The 24326-nt window shown below is 46.3% G+C and overlaps 1 protein-coding gene across 2 annotated transcripts in view; it reads right to left on the bottom strand.

The window, feature by feature from the left end:
- Positions 1-23904, bottom strand: part of LOC306866437 (zinc finger C3H1 domain-containing protein-like) — a 31790-nt gene extending 7886 nt beyond the window's left edge. The window contains exons 1-27 of one of the 2 annotated variants that reach the window (XM_079411654.1): positions 23402-23904; positions 22104-22418; positions 21191-21267; positions 20299-20551; positions 18542-18750; positions 18339-18459; positions 18205-18266; positions 15647-15829; positions 15221-15382; positions 14263-14400; positions 13353-13468; positions 13093-13218; positions 12392-12566; positions 12206-12313; positions 8356-8832; positions 8175-8284; positions 7461-7592; positions 6557-6678; positions 6379-6480; positions 6187-6309; positions 4961-5138; positions 3398-3584; positions 2342-2530; positions 1583-1820; positions 875-980; positions 600-798; positions 425-519 (exon numbers count right to left, since the gene is read on the bottom strand). In XM_079411654.1, coding sequence (XP_079267780.1) covers positions 425-519; positions 600-798; positions 875-980; positions 1583-1820; positions 2342-2530; positions 3398-3584; positions 4961-5138; positions 6187-6309; positions 6379-6480; positions 6557-6678; positions 7461-7592; positions 8175-8284; positions 8356-8832; positions 12206-12313; positions 12392-12566; positions 13093-13218; positions 13353-13468; positions 14263-14400; positions 15221-15382; positions 15647-15829; positions 18205-18266; positions 18339-18459; positions 18542-18750; positions 20299-20551; positions 21191-21267; positions 22104-22418; positions 23402-23777 — 4679 coding nt within the window. In that variant the 5' untranslated portion in view covers positions 23778-23904. Of the gene's footprint in view, positions 1-424; positions 520-599; positions 799-874; positions 981-1582; positions 1821-2341; positions 2531-3397; positions 3585-4960; positions 5142-6186; positions 6310-6378; positions 6481-6556; positions 6679-7460; positions 7593-8174; positions 8285-8355; positions 8833-12205; positions 12314-12391; positions 12567-13092; positions 13219-13352; positions 13469-14262; positions 14401-15220; positions 15383-15646; positions 15830-18204; positions 18267-18338; positions 18460-18541; positions 18751-20298; positions 20552-21190; positions 21268-22103; positions 22419-23401 lie in introns of both variants that reach the window. The other variant, XM_079411653.1, reaches the window with a different exon arrangement.
- Between the last annotated feature and the right edge of the window lie 422 nt (positions 23905-24326).

The raw sequence follows: 24326 nt of genomic DNA on the forward strand, positions 1-24326 counted from the left end.
ATCGGTGACAGAATGGAGAAAAAACCTTGGGAGAAACCAGGCTGGTCAGTTCTCCTCTGGCCAGACGAACCAGCAGTTCAGTTCCAGCTGCAGCAAAGTCAGATTGTGCAGAGGACTCATCTGGTTCCCGTGGTCTAGTCTCGAAGGCTTAATTAAATATGGTTTATAAACATTATTTTAAACATTATGCACTTTTTTCAAAGATAGTTGTATTTTATTGCTTTGAATAAACGTGCATTAGTAATATTTTACTCGATGCGCCTTCTTGTGGCCTCAGGAGAGAAGTCAAAAGCTTTTCCCCCCTAACTGAAATTATGCCTTTTAAAGTCGAATATTGATCATATTTAAGTACAAAACTCGAATTTAGTTTTTCAGCCATTTTGACAGCCCTAGTGAGAAGACGGTGGTGTCAGTGAGATGTTACCGTAACACATCCAGAGACTTCGGCTGATCTGCTGCAGATTCACAGAAGGAGCGCATGAACTTGTCAAAGAGCTCTTCCATATCACCGTGTTTCCCCTGCGCAACAGAAACAAACTTGTGAGCGCCGTGCCGTCTGCACTATGTTCCTGTGTGTCGAGACGATGCAGTTCTCTCACCTGAGACAGCAGACTCTTGCTCAGCTGGAGGAAGATGCGAGCGCTGCCGGCGCTGTCAGAGTGAGCGCGTCTCCACAGCTCCTCGGCTTGATCTGTGTGTCCTGAGGAAGCGTGCAGCTCCGCGGTGATCTCCAGCAGAGGGCAGTAGAGCGGACACACCTCCAGCAGACGCTCACACAGCGCAGCCGCTTCCTGACACCTGCAACAGTGCCAGTCGCGTCAGTAAATGCACAGCACTCAGAAAACCTGGCCACGGCACGGCGGCGCTCCGGTACCTGTCCAGTGTCCTGTACAGGTGAATCAGGTTTGAATGAAGAGGGAAACAGGTCTGGATCTGCTCGCTGGAAGACAAGCGCTCCTCCGTGCAGCGACACACAGCATCTACAGGAAACAGGCAGATCCATTTAATTCATTTGAATGAATTTGAACCAGCAGGGTTGACTATTGTAATGGTCTCCTCACCGGCCTTCCAAAGAAGACCATTAGAGAGCTGCAGCTCATCCAGAACACTGCTGCCAGGATTCTGACTAGAACCAGAAAATCTGAGCATATCACACCAGTCCTCAGGTCCTTACACTGGCTTCCAGTTACAATCCACACAAACGTTATTTGAAGCGCCAGTCACTTTCAGAAGGTAATTTGCTCTAGTTTGATCGCTACTATAGACATCAGTGTTTATATCCGAACTATAAACATTCCTGCCAGTATTTCTGTGATATATGAATGACTGTAAGACAGAAATAATACTGTGTAGATGAAGACTAAGTTTGTGAAGCTGTTTCTGGTAACTGTCTGCGGCAGCGCTAACACAGATCTGAATGATCCGGTATGATTCTCTCAAAGGTTTAATAGACAAGCGAATCGTTGTCATTTAGAATCGAGATGGCGATGTTTTAACGATCAATGGTGCAGCTCTAGCACATGTATGTAATAACTAGGACTATTTTGTTGAAATGTCTGCTGTGTTGTGTGTTGTGTGTGACCTGTGAACAGGCTGATGAGGGAGTCGGCGGGTGTGCGGAGGTCTGGGGCCGCTCTCCAGGGGATGAGGAAGGGCTCTGTGCTCACGATCCTGGAGGGGTTGGAGTTAGCCGGGTCGTACAGACTCGACGGCAGGCGTCTGAACTCAGTCAGGTGGATATATGACAGCCACAGCAGACAGCGGTGCTCCACAGTCAGATGATCCGCCACGCTCGACTTAGAGCCCGGCTGCAGCGCGCTCTACACACACACACACACACACACACAGAACATCAGCGCGCTCTATATAAACACACACATACACTTTACATGAACACAAAACACACAATCTCATTTAAAAAGGCAAATAATTGGATTAAAGGATAGTTCACCCAAAAATGTAAATGTTGTCATCATTTACCCTCATGTCCTTCCAAACCTGTATGAGTTTTTTTCTTATGTTGAACATAGAAAATATTCTGAAGAATGCTGGTAATCAAACAGTTGATGGCTCCCATTGACTTCCATAGTATTGTGTGTGTTTTTGTGACAAATTTGTATGACACGGGTATAACAGGAATTACAAGAAGGTGATTTATGAGGACATTTCCCCATGTCCCCACTTTTCAAAACTCTTATAAATAATACAGAGTGACTTTTTTGGGGGGGTAAGTTTAGGTGTAGGGCAATAACACATTCAGTTTATACAGTACAAAAACCATTACGCCTATGGAGAGTCCCCACTTTTCACAAAAACAAATGTGTGTGAATCAGAGAGGCACCTGGAGTGTGTTGATTGCGCTGTGCTGGCGGCCTGTGAACACGGCGAGCTGGACTCGGAACAGCAGCGCCTCCAGCAGCTGGAAGGAGCGCTCGTCTGGCCTGAGGTCAGGGGTCACCTCCAGCAGGTGTGAGATCAGACGAGTGCACACATAATCCTTGCCCTCGAAACCACTCTCCACGCTCAGGTACTGCAGGACAGACAAAGCTCAGCTCTACATCGACTCTGTGTGTGTGTGTGAGTGCGTGCGTGAGAGAGTACGCGTGAGTGTGAGAGTGAGAGTGTGTGTGTGAGCGTGCGTGTGTGAGAGTGAGTGTGCGTGAGAGCGTGTGAGTGAGTGTGTGTGTGAGAGTGTGTGTGCGTGTGTGTGTGTGTGAGTGCGTGCGCGTGTGAGAGCGTGCGCGTGTGAGAGCGTGCGCGTGAGAGAGTGTGTGCATGAGTATGTGAGAGCGTGTGTGTGTGAGTGCGCGTGCGTGTGAGAGTACGCGTGAGAGTGAGTGTGCACGTGCGTGTGTGAGAGTGCGTGAGTGAGAGTGTGTGTGTGAGCGTGCGTGTGTGAGAGTGAGTGCGAGTGAGTGTATGTGAGCGAGAGTGTGTGTGCGTGAGAGTGTGCGAGTGAGTGTGCGTGTGTGTGAGAGTGTGCGCGTGCGTGAGAGATTGCATGTGAGTGTGCATGTGTGTGTGAGTGTGCGTGTGTGAGAGAGAGTGTGCATGTGTGTGTGAGTGTGCGTGTGTGAGAGTGAGTGTGTGTGAGTGAGTGTGTGCGTGAGTATGTGAGAGCGTGTGTGTGTGTGTGTATGAGCGCGCGTGCGTGAGAGAGTATGCGTGAGAGTGAGTGTGCACGTGTGTGTGAGCGTGCGTGTGTGAGAGTGAGTGTGCGTGAGTGTATGTGAGAGCGTGTGTGAGTGAGAGTGTGTGTGTGTGTGCATGCGTGCGCGTGAGAGTGCGCGTGTGTGTGTGTGAGAGAGTGAGTGTGTGTGAGTGTGTGTGTGTGTGAGAGAGTGTATGTATGTTAGAGTGAGTGTGTGTGTGAGAGTGAGTGCGTGAGTGTACTCACAGTCCACCAGACGTGGTAGAGCGGTGCGTGCTCCACAGCCATCTCACACATCTCCTGCAGCTCGTCTCTGCTCCCGCGGCGTGAGAACAGCCTCAGATAGTGGCCCCACACCTCGCCATCCTCGCGGTTGTCCTCCAGCGCACGGGACAGCGTGTTGAGCGCCGCGTCCAGACACTCCTGCACAGAGCTGCAGATGCACACAAGAGCTCAACACAAGCAACACCCAGCGGCTGAAATCTAATGCTAGGACTGCACAATACAAGTCAGAAAATAAATGGACAAAAGTAACTTATTTGAGATGGACACTGAACGTCAGTAACTGTGTATTTAGAGTCAGATGCTCTTTAATAGTGCAGCATTATCGGAACGAGCGACTGTGAGCTGCTCACATTACTGACAGAGGAATCATCCGAATACACGTTCAACTTTAGTGTTCATGTTATGTTTTTATTGTTTCAGCATGCTTATTATAAATAATCTTTCATCTTCCCATAATATGACCGCATTTTTCTTTGTTTCATTACACCAGATGAATGTTGGGAAACTAAAATGTTAGGAATGCACCGAAATAAATTCTTGGCCGAAGCCAAACAAAATGAAACTGTTTTACACCGAACATATCCCCCCCCCAGCAACAAGCACCCTTCCTCTTCTCATCAGAGACAGCACTGAACAGTCTCTCTCTGTCGGTACTTGTCATGATTTTCCCGTCTTTTTCAGACAGTTTTAAACACTTTCACACTGCAGACATGTTTGCTGCATTAGTGCGCGCCTCTCTTTGATCACGTCACGGCATTGTTCGGTACAATTTATTCAGTCTTTTCACTTATTCGAACACCGATAGAGCTTTTTTGCTATTTTCGGCCAAACAATTTCGGTTGCCGAACAATTAGTGCATCCCTTTTAGGCTAAATGTGCAAGTTAAGACTATGAAGTGCTGTGAGTTTCAGCTGCTCATAACAACACACACATGAAGCTCTGATACACCTGCTGTTCTCAAACCAAAACAAAAGCTCAACGCTTTAAAATAATTCAATTTTATAGTACATCTGTAAAAATACAATACTATGTTAAAGACTTCAATTTTGTCTTAGAGTTCAATAGTATTATTGCATTATATTTCTTATTGTTTCATATTTTATTAAATAAGGTGTTTGATTTTGTTATTGCCATTATAATAATTATTACTATTTTTATATCACATTGAATGGGTCAAAAACTGGTGATGCGGTCTGTGTGGAAAGATATATTTGTTCCTGAAAGAGATATTTATCAGCGTCAGATATTTTGGTTTTCTAGGAAGCACTCGCCTACAAATCATTCCAGAATAATTCATGGTTTCTAAATTAAGATAATCAAGTCATCTAGGGGTTATACCTGCATTTTTTCCACAATACATTTTTCACAAAAAAAACCTAAAAACAACTCTAGATTTGTTCCAAAAGTGTGCAGCCCCACCGAGTACATCAGCAGTGTGAACAGAAGGTGGAATATTGAGCATTAAGATATGAAGATATGCACTGGAATGGAGAGGTGTGTTGATCTGCATGCTCCCACACTCACGTGTCCCTCTGGTTGAGGTATTTGAAGGCCAGTTTGATCCACAGCTGCACGTGTTTGGGGCTCTCCAGCACGCTGGTCTCCAGGTTACTGATGTCGTCCGTCTCGCTGTCGAAGTACCGCTTATCGTCCTGCGTGACACAGACGTCAGCAGAGGACCAGCGCTCCTGGAGGCGCCCATCTGCTGCAGAAGAGAGAGAGAGGAGCTTACTCTTGGCCCTGACTGACGGTGTAAAGGCCGTTTCACACCGAGCGACTGATTGCCTTCTGCTAATGCACACCTGCACGCTAGCTGGCGCCCACCAACAATGCATTTACCACCTAATATAGCCTGTATCTCATACAACCCGAATTCCGGAAATGTTGGGACTTTTTTTTAAATTTGAATAAAATGAAAACTAAAAGAATTTCAAATCACATGAGCCATCATAAAACAAAAAATACATCAAAGACAACCACAAACTCTTCAGCAGCTGGAAAACTATATCAGGCAAGAATGGGACCAAATTCCAACACCAAAGCTCCAGAAACTCATAACCTCGATGCCCAGATATCTTCAAACCGTTTTGAAAAGAAGAGGCGATGCTACACCAGGGTAAACATGCCTGTCCCAACTATTCTGAGACCTGTAGCAGGCATCAAATTTGAGTGGATAAGAGTGTAACATTTCTCCATTTAAACATCTGTTATGTTCTCTATGTTCTACAGTGAATAAAATATTGGCTCATGTGATTTTAAAGTCTTTTGGTTTTCATTTTATAAAAAAAAAAAAATCCCAACATTTCCGGAATTCGGGTTGTATATGGATTTAAAAACGTATATGTAATTATTAATGTTTTTGCTCAAAGCCCACTTTAAAGCATCATCGGTGCTCTTCAGATCACATAATTCTGTGGAGAATTAATAGTAAATGTTATTCTGTATAAAGAGCGCGAGAATAAATCTGTTCTCAGATACCATCGATAACAAGAACTCTGCATCCACTCTCTTCTCTTATCCGGGATAGTCTTCTTCGGTGTTTGTTTACACTAGTTTTCCAAACAGCAGCTGCTCTGGTCATGTGATCTAAGCTCAAATCTGATTGGACGGCCCGTTTCGTTGTGGAGCGATGGGGAAAAAAACGACACAAAGAATGATCGCGCCTGGTGTGAACAGCCCCATAGGGATCTATTGTTTTGCGCTAAGTGCGAAAAGCCCTTGAGGAGCGCTGTGATGTTTCTGACTCTGACCGTGACGGACGGGAACAGCGAGGTCCACAGCGTCTGGCTCCTCGTCCTCCTGAGCCTGCGTCTTCACCCTCTGAGCCTCGGGTCTCCTCTTCCTCTGGGGTTTACTGGTGGTGAAGGGAGGAACTGACAGAGAGGAGCAGCGGTCAGCGGCAGAGCAAACTAAGCTCATCAAACACTGATGCGAGCACTCACTGTGTCTCAGTCTCTCGTTGACTTTGCTCACGAGCAGCACGGCCTTCTGGTCCGTCCCCATCCGGTCCTTGTTGGGCCCCAGCAGCTTCTTCATGTACTTCTCTGTGAAGGGAGAGTCAGGGCTGGTGACTGACCGCTCTCCAGTGACCGTCCAGAGCGGCGTGTGACCAGAGCTTACCTGTGGCACTGCTGATGTCAGCGCTGCTGCTGGAGTCCGAGCAGCCAATCAGAGGCAGGCTGTAGGACAGGATATCCTCAAACAGCTGGCTCTCGCTGAGGGTGCAGTCCCTCATGTGCTGCCTGAAACACACAGACCGCTTCAGCCAAGAGCAAAACTAGGGCTGGGCCAGATGCCAAACAATCTATATATTCCAAGTACAGCACACATGAAGTTGTCAACATGATTTAAAATGTTAAACAAATCACTTGTTAAATATCTTTGCAGAAAAGCAGCATGAAGTACAAATTTGTCTTATACACATGTTCAGAAATAATAGGAGGAAATTGCTTTAAAAATCTCAAGTCAAGGTCATTTAAAATGACTGAAGGTGTAACACCAGTAGTCTTATTAACTATAAAAGTTCTGTAAAGACAATGAACAGCAGCTTTCAGCCATGAAATATCAGACATACAGTAGTAGTTCTGCACAGGCTTTTTTATTCGATTGTGCTGCTTTTCCATTATCTGTTCTGTGTAAACATGGATGTGTCTCACGCATGAAATGACGTTCAATAAACACACCGCTCAAGTTAAAAGAAGTTCACTCCCTCCTTGCATATTTTTTCTGTTCCACTGCTTTCTCAACTCAAAAGCACTTTCTGTGTGAATGGTACTAGCGCTATATTTATGGTCCTTCACAGAGCAGTTAATCACGTATGCCGACATGCGGGTGGATCATTTACTTCTCTTTACTGTTATCATTAACATTATCAAAGTGTCTAATTCTAACGTTTGGTAATATTTCCATTCAAAAACGCGATTGCTTGGCGAAACATTAAATTTGAATTAATGGATAAAATCTGAAAATGTCCCAGCCCAAAGTAAAGCACTGTAAACCTCAGACAGAGTCCATGCACACGTACCATGCGCAGTTGTCATCATTACACGTGCCGGTGAGGTCGAAGCGGCAGAAGCACTTCTTTGGCTCGATGGCGTTGCTGTAGGTGACCGAGCGGAGGGAGAGCTTCTCTTTGGTCCGGTAATATGGGCTGAACCTGAACATGAACAGCACTGAACGGTGAGAACACAGACTGAAAACACTAAAGACCATTACCAAGTGTAACGCTCAAAGTATACTTCAGCTTAGTGTATGCCATTCAAAACATCCTGCATTTGAGGTGTATGTGAGCACAGGCACTCGACATACACACTAGGTTTCACTCAATAACTATAACTCAACGGCCCTCTAGAATAAACATAACTCTAGAGAGAAGCATTTTGATAAAAATATGCACCATACTGGATATTTATCATATTTTTACTTTACCTATTGACTTCATTATTTACTGTATGTTTGAATACATCTTTCATGAAAACAAGTTATTACAGCCACTGTATAAATGTTTATATTTCAACAAATAATTAAGAGTAGAAGCATAGTTATTAAAAAGCTGACATAAAAACCATAAAAAGGGTTTGTACTGAACTTTTAAAAAAATTGATTAATATTTTTTTTTTTTTCCCGGCTAAATGAACATTTTATTTTAGATTTCATTCAAAAAAAAAAAAAAAAAAAAAAAAAATTTTTTTATTTTGGTAAAAACTGAAGTATACTCTGTGCTTAAAGTGAGCCAGACCTGTATGATTTGAAGACTAGTAAAGGGCTGTGATACGGTCCAAATGGTTCTGATTTTGGCTCGACTCGGCTCTGAGGAGCTGCCATCGGATCAAAGTCTGCCTGCACGACCTGCACAAGACACAGAATGAGCAGAGAAGGAAGCACTTGAACATTGATGATGACCAGAGAACCGGCCGTACCTTGGGGAGTGCGGTAGTGCAGAGCGGGAGCGTCTCCTCCTGCAGGAGCTCGGAGAGCCCGGCACACAGCTGGTACCTCAGCCGCAGGTCCTCCGCGTTCAGCCCCAGCAGCAGCTCTGGCAGCCCGGCGCCGCTGGACGCTCTGGCCTGCTTGACCGGTGCGGCCGCAGCCGTCTCCAGGTGGCACAGCTTGGGTTTGGTGAAGGAGCCGGACTCTCGGAAGGAGCGGCGGCGGTGGCTGGGGGTCAGCGCAGCAGGGATATGCTCGTCCGCCTCGGCGTCCTCGCCGAGCGCCAGCTTGTCCTGGGTCAGGTCGTGCAGCGAGGGCTGCGGCTCAGCTTGCCGTAACGCCTGCGCCTCTTTCAGCTTCTGGATCTTCAGAGCATATTCAGACTCCAGCTGCTGCAAGCGCAGCTTCTGAGCGATGAGCTCCGCGTAATGAGCGTCCGAGCGATCCACGCGCCGAACCTTCACCGGCTGCAGACGAGAACACATCAGATCCACTGTTACAGATCATCAGATGATCACACTAAAGTCCCTTTCGCACCGCGGGAACTAGGAACTGTTTTAGTTCCTGGAACTCCGTTTGGAGGAACTAAATTAGCTCCTACTTTAGAGTAGGGTCTAAAACAGTTCTAGGAACTATCCGTGACGCAAGTGTACGCTGATTAGCTAAATGCGTACGAAAACGCTCCTCACCCGCCATGATTTAAAACACTGTGTAAACATTCCATGTCCATTATTGTGAAACCCGCGAGACAACAAAAACACAGCTCTGATCACAGCATCCTCCTGTTGTTAGCGTTGTTGTTCTTTGTTTACGTTGTTGAACGCCACACACAAATGACATCGCTGTCGACTGGCTTATGTCACTTCCTAGTACCCACTGTCTGTGCGAATGCAACCCTTTAAATGGTACTGGGAAAAGTTCACGCGAAATCGTCCCAGTACTTTAGTATTTTACTTTTAATTCTGGAACTAAAGCGGTGTGAAAGGGGCTTAACTCACTCACCAACACACTAACTCACTCACTCACCAACACACCAACTAACACACTAACTCACTCACTCACCAACACACCAACTAACTCACTCACCAACACACCAACTAACTCACTCACCAACACACTAACTCACTCACTCACCAACACACCAACTAACACACTAACTCACTCACTCACCAACACACTAACTCACTCACTCACCAACACACCAACTAACTCACTCACCAACACACCAACTAACTCACTCACCAACACACTAACTCACTCACTCACCAACACACCAACTAACACACTAACTCACTCACTCACCAACACACCAACTAACTCACTCACCAACTAATTCACTCACCAACTCACTCACACTCATTCACCAACTAACTCACACACCAACACACCAACTAACTCACTCACCAACTCACTCACTCACCAACACACCAACTAACTCACTCACCAACTCACTCACTCACCAACACACCAACTAACTCACTCACCAACTCACTCACTCACCAACACACTCACACTCATTCACCAACTCACACACACTCATTCACCAACTCACACACACTCATTCACCAACTCACTCACCCACCAACACACCAACTAACTTAGGAAGTCGTGGCCTAATGGTTAGAGAGTCGGACTTGTAATCCGAAGGTTGCGGGTTCGAGTCTCGGGCCGGCAGGGATTGTAGGTGGGGGGAGTGAATGTCCAGCGCTCTCTCCACCCTCAATACCACGACTGAGGTGCCCTTGAGCAAGACACCGAACCCCCAACTGCTCCCCGGGCCCTGCAGCATAAAATGGCTGCCCACTGCTCCGGGTGTGTGTTCACGGTGTGTGTGTGTTCACGGTGTGCGTGTGTTCACTGCTGTGTGTGTTCACTGCTGTGTGTGTGCACGTTGGATGGGTTAAATGCAGAGCACGAATTCCGAGTATGGGTCACTATACTTGGCTGAATGTCACTTCACTAACTCACTCACACTTATTCACCAACTCACTCACCCACCAACACACTCACTCACTCACCCACCAACACACTCACTCACCCAACCACCCACCCACCAACTCACTCACTCACTCACTCACCCACCAACTCACTCACTCACTCACCCACCAACACACTCACTCACTCACCCACCCACCAACACACTCACTCACTCACCCACCAACACACTCACTCACTCACCCACCAACACACTCACTCACTCACCCACCCACCAACACACTCACTCACCCACCCACCAACACACTCACTCACTCACCCACCAACACACTCACTCACTCACCCACCAACTCACTCACTCACTCACCCACCAACTCACTCACTCACCCACCAACACACTCACTCACCCACCCACCAACACACTCACTCACTCACCCACCAACACACTCACTCACTCACCCACCCACCAACACACTCACTCACTCACCCACCCACCCACCAACACACTCACTCACTCACCCACCCACCCACCAACACACTCACTCACTCACTCACCCACCCACCAACACACTCACTCACCCACCCACCAACACACTCACTCACTCACCCACCAACACACTCACTCACTCACCCACCCACCAACACACTCACTCACTCACCCACCCACCAACACACTCACTCACTCACCCACCCACCAACACACTCACTCACTCACTCACTCACCCACCAACACACTCACTCACTCACCCACCCACCAACACACTCACTCACTCACCCACCCACCAACACACTCACTCACTCACCCACCCACCAACACACTCACTCACTCACCCACCCACCAACACACTCACTCACTCACCCACCAACACACTCACTCACTCACCCACCAACTCACTCACTCACTCACCCACCAACTCACTCACTCACCAACACACTCACTCACCCACCCACCAACACACTCACTCACTCACCCACCAACACACTCACTCACTCACCCACCCACCAACACACTCACTCACTCACCCACCCACCAACACACTCACTCACTCACCCACCCACCAACACACTCACTCACTCACTCACCCACCCACCAACACACTCACTCACTCACCCACCCACCAACACACTCACTCACTCACCCACCCACCAACACACTCACTCACCCACTCACCAACACACTCACTCACCCACTCACCAACACACTCACTCACCCACCCACCAACACACTCACTCACTCACCCACCCACCAACACACTCACTCACTCACCCACCAACACACTCACTCACTCACCCACCAACTCACTCACTCACTCACTCACCCACCAACTCACTCACCCACCAACTCACTCACTCACCAACACACTCACTCACCCACCCACCAACACACTCACTCACTCACCCACCAACACACTCACTCACTCACCCACCCACCAACACACTCACTCACTCACCCACCCACCAACACACTCACTCACTCACCCACCCACCAACACACTCACCCACCCACCAACACACTCACTCACTCACCCACCCACCCACCAACACACTCACTCACTCACCCACCCACCAACACACTCACTCACTCACCCACCCACCAACACACTCACTCACCCACTCACCAACACACTCACTCACCCACCCACCAACACACTCACTCACTCACCCACCCACCAACACACTCACTCACTCACCCACCCACCAACACACTCACTCACTCACTCACCCACCCACCAACACACTCACTCACTCACCCACCCACCAACATACTCACTCACCCACCCACCAACACACTCACTCACTCACTCATGGAATAATCATTGAAATAATCGATGATTCGTTTATAAATCGTTCGATTAATTGATTATCAGAACAATGGTTTGTTGCAGCTCTAGTGTGAACTCTTACGGAGTAGACGGCGGCGGACGCGCTGCGTTTGAGCGCCTGAGCCAGATCTCTCTCCAGCCTCACAGACTGCTGCTTCTTCACGCTCACACGGTGCTGGACTCTCTGAACCTGCAGCCAACACACCAGAGGAACATCAGAACACAACAGGAGCCGGACAGTCCACTGGCTCTGTGAGATTCAGCTCACCTGCTCCTGCAGCTTCTTCAGCAGGACTCTGTTGGCACACACAATCTTCTCTGACGCCAGAAGCTGCTCTTTGAGTCGCATCACCTTCCCCTCGGCTGCTTTCAGAGACTCCTTCTTCTTCACCTCCTGCTGCAGGAGCTGCTTCAGCAGAGCCTCGTCTTTACACAGCTGCGCTCTGCACAGGAATCACGCTCATCAGCATGACACAGCAAATACACAGATCAACCCGGCTTTCTGCAGGCTTCATGACGTAAATATAAGAGTTTAAGACCAAGTAAAGAAAACATAAGGAATAAATTAATGGGAACATAATGTGTCAACATGTTCTGTAGATGTAAAAGTCAAGGGAGCACACCATGAGCTGTATTAGCAGCACTACAACTTCCTACTGATGTCCATTACTTTTAAATTCATTTCACAAAAACACAAGCTTGAACAGCTCTGCTCCCAACCATTAGAATATGAAAACAACTTTTACTGTTCTTCCTTAATACATTTGTGTTCTTTTCCAGTGCAAATGTCTAAAGATTCTTAAATCAAGGTACATTTACTGGAGAAGCAAAATGGAACAAGTCTTGTTTTCTGTGAAACGGATCAAAAAGAAATGTGAGTTTATGATTAAAAAGAACATCTATCCACCAGTGGTCTTATTTGAGGAAAAGTGAACTGTGGCTTTTGAAGACTCATGTATGGACGCTCACTTGTGCTGATTAAACTTGTCCTGCAGATCTGCTGCTCTTCCCAGGACGTCCAGCTCAGAGTCCGAGCCCGCGGGAGACGGGATGCCCACCACCAACTCCAGCCGGCCTGACCTATGCCTCTCCAGACTGAACACATCACACCAGCGATTAGCTTCAGTCACCAGAGTCATTAAATACTCCTCCACAAACAGGACTGAATGAAGCGTTCGATCCGGTCATCACTGAGACCAGCGCTGTTAAAGCATCGGACGTGAACACACCTGGCCATGTCGTCTCTCAGCAGCCGATACTCCATCTTCTTGGCATCAGGAACTGCTTCTGCACTCTTCACTGGGTTGTTCTCCTTCTCTGACACCGAATGCTTCGGTTTGGCTGCCTGAAAGCAAAATATCGTCAAAAAAAAAAAAAGATGAAAACATGGCAAAAACTAATTCCCAAAGCAATCACTCAAATGAGTGGCTTCTAGTTAGTGAACCAAGCACAGACAGCGTCCAACTACTGTTGTTCCGATGACATTTACATGAGCAGCTAGAAGTCGTATTTTATTAATATGTAGTAACTTATTATTGATGTCTTCGTTTTAGACATGCTAGAATGAATTGAGGTTAAAAATGTGTAAAACCTGTTTGCAATCTTTAGTCTATTATTACAGACAATGGAAAGAAACAATTATATCCGTACAAAACACAATTTTCACTTTCAAACTGAATCAATGACGAAGCAAGTCAAACATTACATTTGTAAATTCATTTGATACTCATGATAATGTCACAGCAATTTCTATATTACATAATTGTATACTTTAATGTAGTGTTGACTATCCTGTCCATGTATCTCTTTTACAGCTGTAGTGAACAGTGTACAGGCTAGATTACTCTACACAGACTTCTGTCTGGAGAAGCTGACACTAGATGCAGTCTGCAGAGAAAATCAGACCATCATACACTACATGATTTATCTTCAGACTCTGATTCCATCCAGTCAGGGATCAAACATGTTTCATATTTTGAGCTGATTTTAGAACACATTGTTTTGATTGGTTCAGAGTAGTGCGTGATCCTCAGTCATTTAGTGTGTGATGCCCAGCTTCTCCTCTGTAAGTACGTCAGCAAGTGTACGATAGTTTGTTGATCTGTTCAGGTTTGAAGTGGTATTGTGTATTTCACGCACCTCTACGGTCCTGCGAGCTTCTTTGATCATGGACTCCAGTCCTCCAAACACGTTCTGAGCAGGGCTGCAGCTCTCGGCGTCAGAGTCGCTGTCGTCAGACGCGTTCAGACGCACCACCACAGACTTGTGTCGAGGCAGCTGCGGCAGACACAAGCAGAACACTCTTCACTACATCTGACCTGACGACTCCAGGTCGTGAACAGGGTTGGGTATCGAGAAGCGCTTCTGTATTCCCAAGAACCGGGTTTCGATAAAACAAGTGAATTTCGATTCCGCTTAACGATTCCTACGTACACATTTTAAAGTGATTTTAAACAATTTAAGTGCAAGACGGGAAAGAGCTTGCACATTGTTTGCATACCGTCGGCGGTCTCCAGCCGTTCTGTGCATTTACACTGCGCAAAAGGTAGTTCTGGGACGAACTGATCTCTCTTTCACATGTTGCCACCAATGTGCACAAAACTACGTCAGTGTTTCCTCAAACACAGCTTTTTTTTTTATCTACAGTGAATGTAAACAGATGAGAAGGAAAACGCACGTGTAATTGTGAAAAGAAAACTATGCAGTGTTTTTAAACTTTTGATTTCAATTTCTGTACCTGAAATTTGTTCAGTTGTATTTATTTATGCCGTTGCTAATTGATTTGTTTGTTCCTATTTTATTACTGACTGTTTACTGATCTCTAACAATTTAATATGTGAAATTTATATTAGTCGAGTTGTTTCTGCTGTGGTATTTGTGTTAAAATCACAGACAAACATTCCTCTTGTAGGCCTAAGTGTTCTGTAGGCTGCAGATTTTTGAAATGTTATTCAGCTGCAACAGAACGCTTCTTAAAAGACAGAATAAATTAAATGTTTTTACTTTATTGGAATCGAATCTAGGAATTGTTAAGCAGAATCGTTATGGATGAGTTTGGAGCGATACCCGACCCCAGCAGTGGAGTTGCGTGACTCACCAGGAAAGGCACTCTGAGCGCCGGCTGCGGCCGGATGAACTGGAGCGCTCGAGTGTGAGAGAGGACGGTGTTGAGGCTGACGGCCGTGAGGTTGCTCCGAGTGTTGGGCTGAACCACGGGTCTGAGCGCAGGAGACGGCGGCCCACTGCTGCCGGACGCATCCTACAGAGACAACAACCTCTACTCATACAGCGCCTTGAACAACACAGATTGAGCCAAAGCAGCTTTAGAGTAGCAGCAAGACGAGTGCTGCTCTGTACACAGGGAACGATTATTTACGGGACTCACTCCCTCATGTAAAAGCGGTTGTCACTCCTGAATCTTGCAGTGTGCACGTGGCCAGTAAACACTTAATTCTGAGTTAAAGTCAGATTTGATTGATTGACAGACACACACCTGGCCTCGGCTGACTCTGGCGGGCCTTACCTCTGCTCTGACGGCTCGTTTGTTGACCAGGGACTTGAGCAGCTCTTCTCTCAGCAGCATCTCCTCTTCCTCCTCCTCGTCAGCAAACGGTGGCTTCGGCGGCTGCTCCGCTTCATCGGGGGGCGGCAGTGGAGGCAGAGGAGGAGGAGTCAGCCGCACAAAATCCATCTGCTGCAGGACACACTAGCACAGGACATGACCTCATGAGCACAGGACACATGACGTTTTCACTCAAGACCCTTTCAGTGACAGCGGCACAGTTATGTCACAGCGCTAGCTGGAGGGGGCCCATTCAAACCAGGCTACATCAGGAGCTTAAAATATCATCTTGTTGTGATGTTGGGGGCTAGAATCGACGTAATACTGGCTCCAATTTGAAATTATAACGCTTACCTGCTGCCACTGCCAGACAAAAACCCCACGACAGCTGTGGTTAAACGAGATAAAACGAGCAAGGACAGAAGCCATCGGCAAAAATGCTCGCGTTTGCAGCGCACAATTCTTTATCAGAAATGTCAATAAAGTGTATTTTGTTGTTCTGCATTATGGTTTGTTACACGTCTAAAGATTTATTATGCATCTGACGACGTGTACGAAATAATGTCTGTGTGCACGTGTGGAAAACAACAAACTGACCATTTATATGCTTAATCATCTGTAATTGTACATATACATTTTGGTGATTGATTGTTCTCGATTGATTATTCACATCTTAATTTCAATTTATTGTATGTTATGTAAAGGTACAGTGATGCACTGTAAACTTGCATTATTTACAGGAACAATATTAAAATAACTATTTGGTCATTACATGATAGGCCTTCAAATAATATCTCCATCACATTGAATGTTTCACTTTTTTTGTATTTCGGCCTCATAGCTCTAAAAATAGTTGCCTGCTGAAATTAAAATATATATACACATCTTCATGACTAGATGGACACAGGTGAGTGTGTCTTTCCTACACGTTAGGTTTCTCTGTAGATGTGAGGCACTCAACCGGAGGTAGTCCTGTCAGATCGTGAGCGTTCACAGGTCGGCCAGTGAGTGACCTTACATATGCAGGTACAATCTGATTTCCTCCAGTCATTGTTAAAACAAGCTAACAAACTTCATAGCTAGCGTTACTGAAGCGGTCAGGGGACTCTTTCGGCCTCCAGCTAAGCTCCGCCCACAGAAAAACCTCACAGTGTTTACTAACAGAAAAAGGGTGTATAGGAATAACGTCTGAAAACAGCTGAATATGGAGGTGAATCATGTCCCGAGGGTGTGAAGAGAGGTGAAAGAAAGCACAGACTGCTTAAGCCTCACTTTGTCTGTAGACATCACACAGACTCATGGGCTCTGATTGGTCAGTGCATTCATTCACTCAATAGACCGTCTGTCTGTGATTGGCTATGACACTCAACACTGCAAAAGCTGTAAGCATAACCTGGATTAAACATTAGGTTTGAAGTTAAAAATGTCTCTATGTACTAAACTAAGCTTTTTACTTTACGAGTTGTTGAAGTTGAGTATTTTTAGGTGAACACCAATATCTTGAATTTTAGAGCATAACTGCATTAATGTTGCCCTGCATCATATTCGTCAACAGTCTACTGTATGAAATATAAGACGACGTACAGGTTTGGGGGCGGGGCCAATGAGCTAAAATATTTTAATTGAGTTATTTTTTCATAACTAATTAATTTAACCTGTTAACGTTCACCAGAGTGACGGCGCACTGAAGCGTTTTTTCCCCACTAGTTTAATGTTTATGAATGAATTTAACGTGAAAGAATATCATTAATCTTGACAAACTATATATCATTCTGAAGGTCTAAGCCTCAAGCATCGACGACAGATCGCTGTTTTCCGATGGAAAGCTTATAAGGAATGTATTTGCTACATTTGTGTAAGCAGTACACATCAAAACAGGCAGAGTAAAAAAGCCGTACGTACCTTTATCATTGTAATAACGAGCCACAAACGCGTCCACTGCTGAAATCCCAGTTTAGTTAGAGAGGTAAGTGTCCACAGAACAACATCCCAGCGGGCACTTTTAGTCCAGCGAAACAATAATGTTGTAATAAGGATGAATATTCCTTTGTTTACATTTCATTTCTTCGGGAGAGTTATTGCTCGCGTCCGTTATGGAATAAATTACGCTCAAAAACAGCGTCTTGGTGGTAAAAAACAACACGGTGCTGTAGCATACAGTTTTACAAACAGAATGAGACCGTCCACGGAAAAAAGTCTCAGAAATGCGGAATATAGATTATTTGAATTTGGCGCTCTCTCCTGCCAGCTCTGACGCGGGCTATGACGCTGTCATCTGAGCGGGGCGTAACTTAGCGATCTGCTTTATCCATAAAAAACTTCTACATTTTTTATATATGCGTGTGTGTGTATTGTGTGGGGAATGTGGCCGTGTCTGCATGATTATAATATGTATGGACGCACATCAGCGTGTTTATTACCGACTCTATGACGGCTATCATTGTGATTCAATGATCAGCTATTATTGATTATATGGCCCATCTGTATGATTATCATCTGTATGTCTGGGTGAAACGCACCTGTCTGTGAGGTGTGGACTCCAGAGGAAACACAGGCAGAGCGTCGTGCGTCGGGGACGTGGCTGCAGACAAGCATGAACACGTTACAGTCTGAAATGCCTTCAGATGAGCTGAGTTTGGCTCGTCTCCTGTACCTGGAGAGTTGGTCTCGCTGTCCGTGTCCATAGCCACCTCGTCGTAGTTATCGTACTGGTAGAGGTTTCCGGAGGTGTCCAGACTCTGCTTGGCCAGCTTCCTCTGCTCGGCGTCTGAGGACTGTAAGAGACCAGACGTCACATGATCATCATCAGACTCTGCTGGACCGCAGGGCGTTCTAGCACGGGCTGGAGCGGCTGACCTTGCTGCGGGAGCGATGCTTGGAGCCCACCAGCTTCATGAAGCGGTTGTACTGCTCGTCCTGATTGGACAGGTCTCTGATCTTGCGGATCTCGTCCTCCCTCTTCCTGCGCTCCTCCTCTTCCTCCTGCTTGCTCCGCTGCTCCTCCTGCTGTCTCTGCTGCTGCAGCTTCCAGGTGCGCAGCTGCTGCTTCCTCCAGGCCTGCTTGGCTGCAATCCACACACACATGAGTACAGCTGGGAATACAAAACACACAATCCCACACTTCTCCTAAACTTTTGATTCTGCCTATCGATTCCTGTGTGCTACTTTTATTTTCTTCATCTGTGAGGACCTGACCTAGCGATCTGCCAGGACCTTGCTCAGCGCTCCAAAGCTTGGCTACACTTGCGATCAGAAGCCGATATACAGCCAAGTATAATATCTGTGATAAACTTCTGTAAAAGATCACGAACATGATTCAGACACCAACTTATGATTCTCTCCCTAAATTACAATGATTCAGCGTTTTCATTCCTCCACCTTTGACGTGTGCGATCATACCGGTGTGATCCGATCATTTAAATCTGAGCTGAAGAGAGCAGCTGTCATGAACGAGTGAAACAGCTTCACAGTCTATTCAGACAAACAGCATCATTACTTCTGTTACGAACATTCAAATAATCACAGAAGTACGGAATAAAAGTTTATAGTTCAGATCTAAACACTGATCACCTATTGAAAGTGATTGACACTTCAAATATAGATTTGATTACATTGTTACGCCAGTAGGTGGTGAAAAGCGGCTGTTAAAATGCATTTGTCTTTGAATCACATGATATTTGTTCAAGAACACTGATTCATCCAGTAATGAAACAAGTACATGAATCAAACTACATGAGGATTTGTTTAGTTCTCTAATGTTTTTCTTCAGAATCGAGAGAGAACCACAACTTCCCTTTAAAAACAACAACAACTCCGTTTATCCAGAAACATGCGGCTCTATTTTGCACACAAACAGCTCTTAATCGAGCCCAGTTTTTATGCAGCCGGCTGATTTTTGTTCATGGTATTCAGCAGCAACTAAATGTTTTGCAAAACGAGAGACTGATTAAATGTGTTTGATATGATAATTGAATCACATTGGAATCGATGAGCAGAATGGGAATGATCCCCGGCCCTATACTCAAGCGGTGCGGTGTGACATGTGAAGAGCGCTAGCTATGTTTCCATCCAAAGATTCAAATATAACTTGTGCGCAAAACTGGATCTCACATAAAACATTTGCGAATAAACGAGTCAAAGAGAAACAATAATCACTTCCTGATAAACTGGCACTAAATATCACTAAGAAAACTAGGAGAAGCCACTGAATATAATAATTTTCAAATGTAATAAATGACTTGCGCCTTGAGCAGACGAAACACGATAAATGCTGTCTCTGCTTTCAGAGGTGGATGCTGCTTGGGAACGCAGTCGATTAAGACAATTATACATATTATATTATACATTTCAGAACGACCATAACAACACACAGATGAACGAGATCGTTATCCCATCTCATAGCACACCACTTTTTCCATGTGCATGGAGGAATTATTCAGTAAATGTGTTTCTATCGTAGTTTATGCACATTTTTTCTTATCGGACAAAACGTTTATCCTACTCAAACGTGAGCATAAGTTTTTTATGCGCATCTTGGCGTTTACATCCAGTGTTTTTTTATGCGATATTCCAAAATGCATGGAATGGAAACAGCTTGTGTGAGCGTGTCTTACTCAGGTGGGCCGGTTTCTTGGCTCTGGCAGCTCTCGCTCTCTCCTGCGTCCTGCACACCGCGTTCGCTCTGCCGCCCATCTTGCTCCTGTCGCACGGAGACTCGCTCTTGTCCTGAGACGCTTTGATGGGTTTGGTGATCTTCTCCTTGCTCTCCTGCAGTACCTGCTGCTCCTTCTGCTGCCACCTCCTGCTGGCCGACTGCAGAGCCAAGAGACGCAGCTGCAGCTCCGACAGATCGTCCTCGTCCTCCCTCTGCACACAAACACACATCTCACTCAGACCCCAACATTCAACACAGTCACTGCTTCCCTCAGAAACACCATCTCTTACTGCCAGACAACATCTGATGCTGAACTCGCAATAATCTGCTCAGTGACCGTTTCATTTGTTCATCTGCAACCAGATCAGTTTGCTCAAACTAACGATTCATTGTTTTAATAGAGGACAGTATATAGAGGATGGGAAACCTCCCCAAGCAGGGCTTGAACTTGAGGTGTGCGAAGGCTATTGGCTCCAAACAACGGTTAAGGCTAGAAGGGATGCGTTTGGTGCTACTGGTGCACATCAATACAGCGCCATTTTTGTCACACTGTACAACAGTTACTATTTTTTCATTCCTGTAAGGGGTAGGTTTATATGTTAATAAAACAATCCAATAGGTAGAAAATTAATTTCATTGTTAATTTCCGGTCGGAGCTGTATCCCTTCTAGCCACAACCCCTGAAACAACGGTTCATTTTAACACACAGGACCAAAGCACAGAAGTTTGTAGCTAAATTGTTCATTAGTTGGAGAGAATATGATAGCAAGATCATGTGATGAAGATGCTCGTACAGTACATTTGATTAGTCATAAAGCATGAGAAGAGCTAATGTTTTTTCCAGTCTGTACCTTGGCGTGGACGACGGGGGTCTGGTCACTCACTGCAGAGATGTTGAGGTCTGACTCCAGCTCCTCGTCCTTCACAGCTGACAGAACATAAGAGAAGCGCTGTTGTCATTAAACCTCTGGCTTGCTCAGCTGGGGACACTTCATTTCCAGCGATATCATCTTGAATGCACAGATACTATTAGACCTGAGCTGAGCTGGAGACAGAGCGACAATCCAGCGCTCTCCATTGACTTTGTATTGAAGCTGCCTCCTTGTCATTTCTGATGGATAACAAAACACCCAACAATGTCTGAAAGCTGCTGTGTGACGAGGTGGACAGAAAACACGCTAAAAAACCCACAACCAGGTTTTTATAAGCTATCGACCCAAAAAAACGAGTGTTTAGGAACTCAAAAGTAGAGCGCATCATGACATATTACTCTGAGAAATACGCCACTGGAGAGAAATGTAACCGACGTCAGGAAACATTCATTATTTTAATCATGTCAAAGGATTATTTGAGCATCCGATGTGAACCTGAGAGGAGATGTATTGAGAAACTACATTTTATTGGTCTATGTCAGCTCCCCTTTTCCTTACCTTTCTTTTGTTTGTGAAATGTTCCAACGTGAAATTCCCCGTCATCTACAACTATTCGTGTCCTTAAACGCTCGCTTTTTCGGGTCGACAGCTTGTTCAGTTTGCTGTCCAGCTCGTCACACAGCAGCTCTTGGACATTGTTCTGTGTTTTGTTAGAAGTCAGAAATGACAAGGAGGCAGCTTCGTGCAATACAGAGTCAATGGAGAGCGTTGGGACTCCTCCCCTCGGTGTGGGCGTGGCCTAAACGATGAACTGTTTTTCCTATAGAATACTGTAAAGCTGCTTTGATTGTTAAAAGCGCTATAGAGAGCATGTGTGGAAGATCTGTGATACCGTGCTCCGGCCCGCCGCCGTCTGCTGTCTGTGCCTCCGGAGCGCTTCTGCTGTTGAGGGCGTCTCTTTCGGCCGGCGTCAGCAGCTTCTGTCGGAGCGGCCTGAGGTTGAACGCCTGGAAGGCTCTCTTCTCCTCCTCCGGGGCCGGCTGCTCCTCCTGCTTCAGGGCGATGCGCTCCTCCTTGCGGATGCACTCCAGCTCCAGCTGGATCTGTTTGTACTTCAGCAGCAGATCCTCGAAGCTCTCGTCCACGCTCTCTGCTTTAGGAGCGCTGTTCACCGGCCGCCGCACCGGACATCGCCCGCCCGCTTTCTCTGAGAGCCCTGGTTAAGAAGCAATGCGTCTCCAAATATACAACACATACTGCACATCTGTGGTCTGCCGTCCTGATTTCATTAACCATCAATGCCATGAATAATAATCTCTCATTTTCCTCCCCAAGTTCTCACGCCTCTTTCCAGGTTTGTTCTCACACGGATGCTTGAGAATGTCCTTCTCTCCTCTCTTTACTTCTAACCTCTGTTCACTGGAATGAAGCACTGGTGGAGATGGGTTAATCTGAGAGCTCATTAACATACAATGGCACACATTTGCAGCACACAGTGATTAGCCAATCAGAACAGAGCATGTGGAAGTACAGTAGCAGAATCAGCTTCATTTACAGCAATATCGTGTGTTTACTGCAGTATTATTGACAGTTTTCCTGTTTAATGCTGTAAAGCTGCTCTGTTGTTAAAAGCACTATATAAATGAAGGTGACTAGACTTGGATGGAGCATCAGCAAGTGGTTTGTGTGTAAGACTACAGTCATTTATAGTGTTTCTGTAAAGTAATACAGTAAATATAGTAAAGTACTTGATTAATGTGTTGTGGTAATTCTATAGTTGCGGTGGTGATATAAACAAATGGCTTTACCCAGTAGTTTTCTACAACTATAGGGTACATTATACTACAGCTAACTGTAGTAAAAACTAAAGTATACTACAGTATTTATCAGTTCACTACAGTTAATACTACAGTATGCTGTAGCACTCATTAACAGTGTTGTAAACACTATAATATATACAGTATACTTCACTTTACTATACAGTATGCTTCAGAAACACTCTAGTATATACTATACATTACTATAGTATGTTGTTCATGTTGTAAACTCCAGTAAAAACAGGATTAAATGACAGTATAAACTACGAGAGTAAACACAGCGGTCACCAGACGCTAATCCTCCACACCGCGGTATTATCGCGGTATTATCGCGCCGGTGTCGGTGACTGGGCCGCGGCTGAGGTAAGGATACGCTTCCAGCTGGACGAGTCGGTCCTGCAGCCGTGATTCTCCGTGAATCGCCCGTCGGTCCAGCCCCGCGTCCAGTCTGACGCTCCGCGGTACCTGAAGCGGCCCAGCGCGCCGTGGCTGCGCTCCCAGAAGCCGGATCGCGGCGCGGCGTCGAGCGGCTGCCGGGGGCCGCAAGGGAAGGGCGGGTGGAGCGCTCTCAGCGGCCCCGGGGCGCTGCTGTTGAGCGCGGGGCCCGGCAGACGCGCTCTCCTGGGGCGGGCGCGGCGCGGAGGCCTCGCGTTCTGCCGCCGCGGCTCGTCGTCGAAGATTTCCCCGTCCTCCAGCTCGCCCTCCTCTTTAGGAGACGGACAGCCCGAGCTCACCTCCATTACTGACATTTACTGACCGCTGGACGCGTTTACTTACGATCCATGCCGATAATTAACATCCAACAACTCGCGTCGCGCAATGACGCGTCAAACGCTCGACTAAGCAGCTCTCAGCGGAACATCGGCTCCGAGTATCGCGGGACTTCACCACACTCCTCTCTGCTGTCCCGGCTCCGAGTATCGCGAGACTTCACCACACTCCTCTCTGCTGCCCCGGCTCCGAGTATCGCGAGACTTCACCACACTCCTCTCTGCTGCTCCGGCTCCGAGTATCGCGAGACTTCACCACACTCCTCTCTGCTGCTCCGGCTCCGAGTATCGCGAGACTTCACGCACTTCCCGTCTCTCGCAGATGTGCGGCTGCACGGGGAAATTATTTTTTGGTTTTTTTGGTCAAAGGAACATTGCATACATTCATATACACACAACAGCCAGGGTGCACACAATATCTGTTCATAAATCAAACAATTACTGTATTTCCACTCATTCTCTTCCGTGTAATGCAAATAAAACTCCAAGATAATAAAACTCCAAAATAATAAAAACGTTTACGAACAT

The sequence above is a fragment of the Barbus barbus genome, assembly GCF_936440315.1.
Source record: "Barbus barbus genome assembly, chromosome: 48".
NCBI classification, from domain to species: domain Eukaryota; kingdom Metazoa; phylum Chordata; class Actinopteri; order Cypriniformes; family Cyprinidae; genus Barbus; species Barbus barbus.